At 36.9% G+C, this 10,039-nt stretch overlaps 1 protein-coding gene and 1 long non-coding RNA gene across 2 annotated transcripts; one reads left to right on the top strand and one right to left on the bottom strand.

Annotated features, from left to right (window-relative positions):
• The first annotated feature begins 4,735 nt into the window (after positions 1 to 4,735).
• LOC147483816 (uncharacterized) lies at positions 4,736 to 5,961 on the top strand. The gene is made up of 3 exons (XR_015206591.1): positions 4,736 to 5,155; positions 5,410 to 5,517; positions 5,595 to 5,961. It is a non-coding gene; the product is annotated as an uncharacterized LOC147483816 (long non-coding RNA).
• A 70-nt stretch (positions 5,962 to 6,031) lies between these two features.
• On the bottom strand, positions 6,032 to 8,721 carry LOC147483815 (uncharacterized). The gene is made up of 6 exons (XM_086579652.1): positions 8,322 to 8,721; positions 7,982 to 8,061; positions 7,680 to 7,865; positions 6,891 to 6,996; positions 6,711 to 6,733; positions 6,032 to 6,088 (listed from the first exon to the last, which is right to left on the bottom strand). Exons 1-6 carry the CDS (start codon positions 8,719 to 8,721, stop codon positions 6,032 to 6,034), a joined length of 852 nt encoding a protein of 283 aa, XP_086435778.1.
• Between the last annotated feature and the right edge of the window lie 1,318 nt (positions 8,722 to 10,039).

Below are 10,039 nucleotides of genomic sequence, written 5' to 3'. Positions count from 1 at the left end.
CGCCAGTTCCGCAGTTTTCATGAGGGTCAGGCAGGTCATACTCAGGTGTGATGGCGTGTCATGTTAGCTGGGCTGGGCTTGGTCGGCCTGACCCATTTGATATCAGGCTTAACACGGAAATCTAAAGAAATTGACTACTCAAATAGTTCCTCGGAGCAGTTCTTACCACTTACTAATGGCTTGTAGTTCGCTTTTGAGACATTTTGAGAAGAAACTGGCGTACACATTAGACAGAGAGAAGTGTTGCAACTTAAGAGAGGTAAACATTAGACAGAGAGAAGTGTTGCAACTTAAGAGGTAAAAATTCTCAAGGGTACCCACGTGTGCATATAGAGTAGGGGTGTTTCTTTTTTCGGAAAACCCAATTTTTCCGAATTTGGCAATGATATTTGTGTTCCGATATCCGAAATTTTAATGTCCGATTTTTCCAAAAAATAATTGGATCGGAATTGGATGTATTTTCAAAATCCAATCCATCCGATTTAAGATTATTTTCTGAATTTTTAACATATAACAGTCTATTTAATATAATTACTAAATTAAAACTGCAGTTAGTTTACAAACCAAACAAAAACCCTAGAGAAATAGAACATTGTTTCTCTCACAATTTCAAATAATCAATATTGTCATTCTAGTACATATTTCAATTTCTCTTAGTTTTCTATTTACTGGATTAATGCATTAACATGAAGGAAAAACTTGTTGAATGAACGTGTTAAAAGATCTAATTTGTTTACTGAATTAATACATTTCAAAATGATTGCTAAATGAATGTATTAACTGGATAAAAAATAGTTATCCTAAAAGTGAATCCAATTATATAATTCAAATTTTCAATTTATTTCCGTATTTTACGGATTTTGAAATTTCCGAAATTTTTTTGATTTTCCGAATTCGGAAAAAAAATTGATGTCCCAAAAATAATTGGATCGGATTTGAAAGATATTGTCATCCGAAAGCGCTTTATCGGATCCGATCCGATCCGAAGTCACCCCTAATATAGAGAGAGCTGCTGATTGAATCGCTTACAGAAAATTGGTAGTCCGCAACTCTTTATTACATACTATGTCCGAGAGCAGCAGCAGAAGAAGAAGAATTGTGAAGCTGTTGTGTCCGTCTGTGTCGAAACAGTGTACAAGAAGTAGTGGTGTCAGAAGATGAGAAGGTGGACATGGGTTCATCTCTCGTTTCTTCGGCCTGGACCCTGCTCTACTGTCAAGCTCAACAGACACTTAATCGACAGTGTGTCGTCCTCTTCTTCTTCCCTCACTTAGAAATCCCTACTCTAGCTCCTTCGCCGCCCTCCCCAGTTTCCCCCCAGTTTCCGGAACCAAGAGTAATTACTACTTGTTAATTTGCTTCTTTTGTTCCTCCATCCTTATTGTTTACAAACATATATTTCAGCGAACGAATAGCCTGGATTTCATGCCTAGTTGCTTAATGATTTTGTATTGATAAAACTACGCCTTGAATACAAGTTTTAGTATGACCAAACAAACTTATTCCTCATTTGGGTTAACGAAGACTGAGTTTGTTCAGCCTCAAGATACATTAGCATCACTATAGTTTAGGTGAATAACGGTATGGCCTCGAGGCCATAGCATTGACACCGTTATGTCTGTATGTTATTGGGAGGTCTACTAAGGATTTGGCGAACGCTTTATTGGTTAGGCGAGTTATGGTTGTGTTCTGAGCGTAAAGAAAGGGAGTATATATATATATATATATATATATGTCTTCTTTTAAGTGTTTGGTGATTTTTGTCTGATAAATTGCTCAAGCACAATATCTTGATCACTGTCTTCCATAGAGTCGGCAGACTTGCCAAACCATGTATACCATTTTCTTTGCGGATTCTTATTTTTTGCTTTTGGTATTTTTATTTCTTTCTTATTTGCTTGCTGGTGGAATAATAGAATCAAAAAGGAAGTGAAGCGAAAACAGTTTCGCGGATCATATCATGTGCGATTTTAAGTGCGATTCACTTATCCTCGTATCATCAAGGGTGTAAACAAACTACTTTTCCTACCAAAAATAGATAAATCTTATCCATTAAAACAGAATTCTCATAGGAAACAAGACAGGAAACTTCCCCTTATTTGGTTGGGGGGGTTTGATCGAAGTTCTACGGTTTGCACAGAAATCCTTCAAGAATGGATCTTTCTGAGTTTGAGAAATCACTTGCGAGCACAGTGGTCACAGCAAGCACTGCTGCTCAACCTGCCGTTGTAAATGAGAACAAAAGGGTTGTTTCCTATGCAGAGGCGGCAAAACAAAGCGCACCTCCTCAATTTGAGTTTCAAAACCTTCCCCAACCTGAGAAGATGAGGGAGTATCCAGCATCACAATTCCTGAAGCAGCGGTTGAGCGTGGCTTAAGGTACTGCAAGTTCTGTCTGATTGGCAGGATAGATTTGGTTAAAGTACCTATTGCTAAGGTTAGGCAACTAGCCATTGAGAAATGGTCACTCACTGGAGCTGTACTTATTACACCAATAGGTAAAGGATACTTATTTATAAGATTTGATAATGTTGAAAATCTTAACAGGGTTTGGGCTATAAAGGCTCATGGGTTTTTGATGGTTGTCCTTTTAAGGCTAAACACTTGGAATCCTAATTTTAACCCAGATGCTCAAAGACAATCACACGCATTAGTATGGGTAAAATTTTCCTGGTTTGACTTTGAGCCATGAATACTGGGATCCTGAGGCACTCATGTCAATTGCTAGAGGTGTGGGTAACCCCATGCAAATTGATGAGAAGACTCTGAATAGGGAATATGGATACTTTGCAAATATGATGATCGATGTGGATCTTTCTGAGGCTATACCTAATCAAATTTATGTCAGGACCAAAACTTTCGAGTTTTGGCAAACAGTGGAGGTGAGTAAGCCACCTAAACTCTGCAATCACTGCAAGTGTGTTGGTCACCTAGTAACATAATGCAAACGTCTGAAGGGAGTGATGCAACAACATGACAAAACAAGGAGGTGGTTGTAGATACAACACCAGTCAAAAGTCCTTCTAATGGGAGACAGGAAGGAAACCTGGGTCCAGAAGACAAACCCTGCGAATCCTCCCATCTCCAATGCAAACCAGTTTAGTGCACTGGCGAAATTAAATGATGCAGAAGATGGGAACAACGAAGAGGAACAAAATGCAGTGATTGCGGCTGTAGAAGTGTAGGTTAACACAACACAAGAGGCTCAGCCAGGTCTCGAGGTGAACGGGGAAAGAAATATTGAAGCAGCTATAATTGTTGACTCTGATGATCATAGCAATAAGGACAACTCTGAAGGGCAGCAATCTGGTTCAACAGACACTGAAGAGGATTACTCTGGAAATGAACACGATAACTCTGATGCTCTTAACGTTCAGCCAAATTTGCAGATTGCAGAAAATGTGGAGATACAAGACACTAGTGATTCCCCTAGGCACAATCAGGGTACTCCACAAACACCAGCTTATTGTGCAAGTTCAGCATTAGTAGTTAGGGTTTCACCTAGTGGCCCTCAATAGTTGATTAATGAGGCAACTGAAGTCATTCAGGCTATTCACTCCTTGGATTATCATGGGTGACTTCAATGCCTATTTAAGCCCAACTGAGAAGAAAGGAGGCCTGCAAGCCACCTCTGCATCTATGGGGGACTTCAGAGAGACTGTAAATGTAAACTACCTTATAGAAACTCCTAATTCTGGCTACTTGCTCACTTGGACCAACAAGCAGAAGGGTCACATAAGAATCAGAGGCAAGATTGATAGCGTGTTTTTCAATTCTCACTGGTGCGAGAAGTACACTGGTTGGAACTACAAAGTACTCAGCAAGTTTTGCTCGGATCACTCCCCTTTGGTGGGGTGGTATGATATGATCCCAAAACCTTCAAATGCACCATTCAGATTCTTTAAAATGTGGACCTCTCATCCCACATTTTTAGAAGTGGTTAAAGATAATTGGAAGGTACCTATTGAGGGGCACTCTATCTTCATATTATCACAGAAGCTTAAAAGACTCAAACAAAAACTGAAGCACTGGAACAAATATGTCTTTGGTCATGTGGGTACAAAGATCACTGAGGCAACTCATCTGCTTGAGGAGCTTCAGCACAAGTTTGAGCAAGATGACAATGAGATGTTGGCATTGGAAATTGTTGAACAAGAACTGCAAGTTGAATCTATTCTTCAACAAGAAGCTGATTATTAGAAGCAGAGATCAAAACTCGATGGGATAAAGAGATGGACAGAAGTACCAAGTATCTTCACAGTCTGACAAACATGAGAAAATCAAAAGCACTGATAAGAGAGATACAAGATGCAGATGGAGTTACATTGAAAGAACAGGAAGATATCAACAATTTTATAGTAAGCCACTATATAGCAAAGTTTAAAGAAGATGAGCTGGCACCAGATGAGAGCTTACTGAATTTGATTCCATAGTCAATCACAGAAGAAGAGAACAAGGAGCTTTCCAATCTACCTACCTTCAGTGAGATCAAAAGAGCAGTTTTTGGTCTATGCCCAGATAGTGCACCAGGACCAGACGGGTTCAATGGCCATTTCTATCAAGTCTACTGGACCATTGTTGGTGGCGATGTGTATAGAGCAGTGAGATATTTCTTTCTTAAAAGCAGGATACCAAAGAGCTACAATGCAAACTTCATAGTGCTTATACCAAAAGAGAGAAATGTGAATCAGCTTAGTTGGTTCAGGCCTATATGTCTTTCGAATTTCACCTTAGCCACAAGACTAGCTCTAGTTGCAGCAAGAATCATTTCCAAGGCTCAGTTTGGCTTCATATCCAATCGAAACTCTCATCATGCTATTGGGCTTGCATCAGAAATGATCAACAAGCTTAAAGAGAAAAGACATGGCGGCAATGCTGCAATTAAACTTGACATTTCTCAAGTATTTGATACACTTGATTGGAGATGAGAACCCAAAATATGAGATCCTTTCTAGAAAATGTTTTGGAAAAAGTTGAAGAAGATGTCATGTTCTGCTTCTTTCCGATTAACACACCCAAAACAAAAAGGTCAAGGGACAACTACCATTGGACACTTCTGAGATTGGACTATGACACTTGGGAGTGGATTTATTTCAATGCGTTGCTGCCAGAAAAGACCTCAAAAGACAAATACAAAAAAGACGTTAAACTAATGGTTAGTGACCTTATTAAATGCACCTCTACTTGCTTCTTCTTGCTTGGTTTAACATCGTAACTAAATACATTATTATGTTTCATTGTGTTAACCTTAAAGCATTGCATTCAAAACTTATCTTCACAAAGTCCAAATAGTTTGCTTTTGGCCTCTTCTTGTGAATCATGTGACCAAGTCCTTCCCAGTAGATAGAGATTCACTTATTTGTTTCTTGTATTATTTCATCTTCTAACTAAATAATTGAATTTACAAAGAGATAAAGTGACTCAGTTGGTGAACAAACGATGCTATAGAGAAGGCAAAAAATTGGTGCCAACAGATTCCCCAATTCAAGTTATGGATTGTCCACAACAATGTTCACCGTAAGGGGATAAACTTAACAACTTTATTATTAAAATATATTTATTCTAAACTGGACTTAATATCAATTTCTTCACAGGGAAGACAGTGCAGTTTATGTATGCAATGGTCATACAAGGAAAAAAACAATTTCTTGTTCCAAGAAGGCAACTTTGAAGAAAAAATCCAAAAGACTCGTGCAAAATTTGCCTATAAGATCTTGTTTGACAAGTACAGAAGTTGGTCTTCAAAGTCAAATAAAAGCAATGAGATTTGAAAAGAAGGATGTAGCTGAATTTTTTTCTTACTATTATTTGTGTCTGGAGGAATAGGGGATTGGACAGATATATGCACCTGGAAGTTAAGTCTTAAGTTCAATATTTGCACTTGGCAGATTGATTCAAGTTCCAATGTTTTGTTGGAAATGGAGTAGTTGGTATTCTTATGATAATTGGTGTTATCCTTAATCTAGTGTTTTTTCTAGTTAATCTATAAAACAATGAAGGATAATAGACATCTAGGAAATGACTACTTTTTCTACAAACGCCGATGCTTTTTCTGAAACTCTGAACACAATGTCTTTCCTGCAACATCCTGCAGTAAACAATAACCCTGAACAATTATCCTACACCCTAAGCATTAACCCCTAAACCCTTAGAAACTCAACCCTAACCCCTAAGCCCCTAAATCAATTAGGCAATGAGAGTGTGAATAAGGGATCATGGAATAATTCTACAAAGATGTTTGGTCCAACATGCCATAGCACATCTCAAAGATTAACGATTATTTTAAATTTCAAGATAGATTGAGACTCTGTAGAATTATTAATAGAAAACTGTGTGAAATTATTTCACATTTTGTGTTCCGTTGCTTTTGTTGTTATCATGCATGACCCCATGGTAGTAGTCTCATCAAGTGCTAGCAGCGATCTTTCATGGAGTTTGTTTTCTTCTATTCATTTTCTTCCCATCTTTGAAACATGCTTAATGAAAATTCTAGCAGCATGCACAATCATGCCTCAGTACATGATGCTTTGGAGTTTGGACAAATTGGAATGAGACAAATCTTTACAAACAAGTGGTGACAAGTTTTGCTTTATTCAGCTAGTAGAACACACTTTCATGACACAGGCCCATCAAAAACATAACAAACAATGTCAAAACTGAAAGTCTAAAATATGAAAAGGAAATGGAATTTATAAATAAATAAGAATCACCGGTTCAACAACACGAATCCATACTAAAAAGAAATAGAAAAAAGAAAAAGAAAAAAACAGTAAAAGAAATGAAAAAATCAACAAACTATGGTTGTCCCGCAGTGCAAGTTGCACGATTATGGTACCCATACAAATTGCACCTACTACACTTATGCAATTTTCTCTCTCTCGCACCCATACTCTCTTTCCTTTTATTCCTCCTGCGTCGTTTAGTATCAGGTGGTAGTATAAATGACCCTTCAGGTTTCCCTTTTGGTTTCTCAATATCAAGAACATGATTAATCGACTGTGAGTAAGAATCACGAAAAGCACAAATAGCAAGATACGGGTCACAGAACTTGTGCACGTCTTCGCCAATACTGAGTATACATTGTAAAGCATGCTCACAAGGAAAAGATTCAATGGTCCACATGTTGCAACTGCAGAAGAAACGCTTTAAATCAACGCAATGGATATTGTCAGAGTCAACCTCGAACACATCATCAGCTGACTTTGTCACTTTCCAAGTCCGACCAAGTTAAATTCTCTCGATCAGCCTTTTCTCCATTTTCGGACACATCATTGATTTCCATTTGTTACATTTTTCCCAGCACCTCGTCATCATGCCCATTATCTTAACACGGATCGTATCCAACATTGATGTAATCGGCATGTATCGTTCTTTGCCTATCCAATAATTAAAGCTCTCGGCAATATTAGAACACATCTCCCCAAACCTAAGTCAAAAGAAAAGCGAAACAACTCAGTTGCTGACAAAAACAAATGAAAAAGGTCATATGTACAACTAACAAGTTTTCTCAGTAAGGATACTATGTCTAACACCATGTCTGACTTATATGTGAATAAGAACTAGTACATTACAAGCCTACACCAACGAACATTATACCACCAAATCTATATACATCTATATATATATAAAAAAAAAACATTTAGACAGGATAGAGAGTACCTATTCCCCTGAAAATATACATTTGCCCAATGCTTATAAGGCACTCTCTCCAAAAATTTATTGACTTCATCTCCACTAACAAGTCTCAGCTCACCCATAGCTTTGTCAAATTCAATGTTAGTTGCAGTGTAAGCACAATCAGAGAGCAACTTCTGAACATAAGAACGTTTGGAACTTTTACTGGACACAGCCGTCTTTATATTATTCTTTAAATGCCAAAGACAAAAGCTATGGTAGGAATCTAGAAACAAGATTGGGATATAGGTCACCAGCCTATGATGCCTATCAGTAATAAATGTAAGCCTTCTATCGGCGAAACAACTTTCTTCAAATTTTTCAGGAACCAAGCCCAATTGTCATCATCCTCAGACACAACTACAACAAAGGCCACAGGAAATAAACCTACAAATACAACAAAAGTGTCTATGAAGAATAACATTTTCATTGAAAAAAAAACATTATACTAAAGATACATCAAAATCTCTGAATACAGAATAAAATACAAATGTTATACTAAAGAATAACATTATTTGATATATCATTTTCTCTAAAAACATGAAACTTAGGTAATCGCACAAATGTACAAAAAACATACTTTGATTGGCATTTTTCGGTTGTTACAGATAACAAACACCTTTTGTATTTTGCTTTCAAAAAAGTACCATCCAAGCAAAGCATGGGTCGGCAATAATTAAACCCATCATAGCACGCCTCAAATGAAATAAAAAGCCTCTCAAACTTACGAGTCACCTTGTTCACCTCCAAGTCTGTATAAGTACCCGGATTTGTTCTCCTCAAGTTATCCTCATACCAGTTCAAAAGTGCATAAGACAAAGCACCATCACCATATATCTCCTTCATAGCAAGTTCTTTTCCGGTGTAAGCATAATAGTAACCCAAATTCAACTTATAATCATGTTTGAATTCTTTTACAATATCTATAGGTTTCAACAAAGGGTTATCCCTCACTTGGTCAATAATAACACTCTTCACAAGTTGACTTGTCATCTTGGGATTCATTGCATCCTTAAACCTAGCACCACAAGTATGGTTAGGAACCATTTTTGTAATTTCAAAAAACTGAAGCATTTTGAACCTTGCATATGATGCACTTTCCAAGGACATCCCATCTCCTTCTTCATGGTACACACAGTAGTAACTCTCATAGAATCATTCCTCTCCAGAAAATAAGAACCCTCACTTGGTCAATAATAACACTCTTCACAAGCTGACTTGTCATCTTGGGATTCATTGCATCCTTAAACCCAGCACCACAAGTATGGTTAGGAACCATTTCTGTAATTTCAAAAAACTGAAGCATTTTGAACCTCGCATATGCATGCACTTTCCGAGGACATCTCATCTCCTTCTTCATGGTACACACAACAGTAACTCTCATAGAATCATTCCTCGATCTCCAGAAAATAAGAATACCCATTTTCAAGACAGTATTTTAGTAACATAGTCTTGAATTTAACAGAACCACCACGAAACCTCTGACCAACTCCAGTTATCAATGTTGCCCATACAGAAGACTTCGAAGGATGCTGAATTGCAATAGACACATCACACATCTGTGTAACACTACTACTACCACTACCTCTAAGTGGTTGTTCAACCATGCCAACATACATCTCCACATAACCATATCCTTTAGCATAAACAAAACATGCTAGAGATTGCAGATCAGAATCAGTGTCAATTAACGTTTTTTTTTGTTCACGAAACACATATAAGTTAGATGTTGTTGGAGTAAAATCAAGCCATCTCGTACATATAATGCTTTTAACTTCACTAATCCTAGAATCTAGCCCAATTCGAACATAAAATATTTCATTCTTATACAATGTCACCGCAACCACCGCAAAATCCATTAACAAAACAACAAGAAAAAGTCTGAGGAAAAAAAGAAATTGTAAATACGAATATGGATGAAGACATATACATAAGCAAAAGTAATTGAAAATGTTAAAATCAAACAATAGTAGATTGAGTTATAACAATTTACCTCCTTTTTTACTGCAATTAGATCATATACAATATCTCAAGAAGAATTCATGTATTAGTTGAAATAAAAAAGAAACATGAAATTCTGTGAAACTCCAGTAGTATAATGGGAAAATAAACTGCCAAATTTGAAATTTTGGTTTGAATTTATTTTGGGAGGGATTAAAGAGCATTGTGGTTACAGTTAAGATTTTTTTTTTTTTTTGTTGTGCGAAAGAAATTAGCAGTTACAAGGACAAGGTAAAAAAGAGAAATAAGATTTCGTTAATATACTAAAATCTGACGTGTCACAAAAAAATGGAGCAATATCAAAAGAAAATTTTGGCATTTCTCCAAAAAAAAAAAAAAAAAGATCTGAATTTGTAACAATGTT

Source organism: Coptis chinensis, chromosome 8 (genome assembly GCF_015680905.1).
Source record: "Coptis chinensis isolate HL-2020 chromosome 8, ASM1568090v1, whole genome shotgun sequence".
Classification (NCBI taxonomy): Eukaryota; Viridiplantae; Streptophyta; class Magnoliopsida; order Ranunculales; family Ranunculaceae; genus Coptis; species Coptis chinensis.
Note: the sequence above shows the minus strand (reverse complement) of the source record. Positions and strands in the feature narration are given on the sequence as shown.

What these genes read in the sequence shown, in the direction of transcription:
- LOC147483815 (XM_086579652.1), bottom strand. Translation starts at nt 8,721, where the DNA reads ATGGTTCCTAACCATACTTGTGGTGCTAGGTTTAAGGATGCAATGAAT. An exon ending in TCCTGAAAAATTTGAAGAAA is followed by an intron (nt 7,866 to 7,981) that starts GTTGTTTCGCCG and finishes TGGCATTTAAAG; the next exon opens with AATAATATAAAGACGGCTGT. An exon ending in CTTATAAGCATTGGGCAAAT is followed by an intron (nt 6,997 to 7,679) that starts GTATATTTTCAG and finishes TCTTACTCACAG; the next exon opens with TCGATTAATCATGTTCTTGA.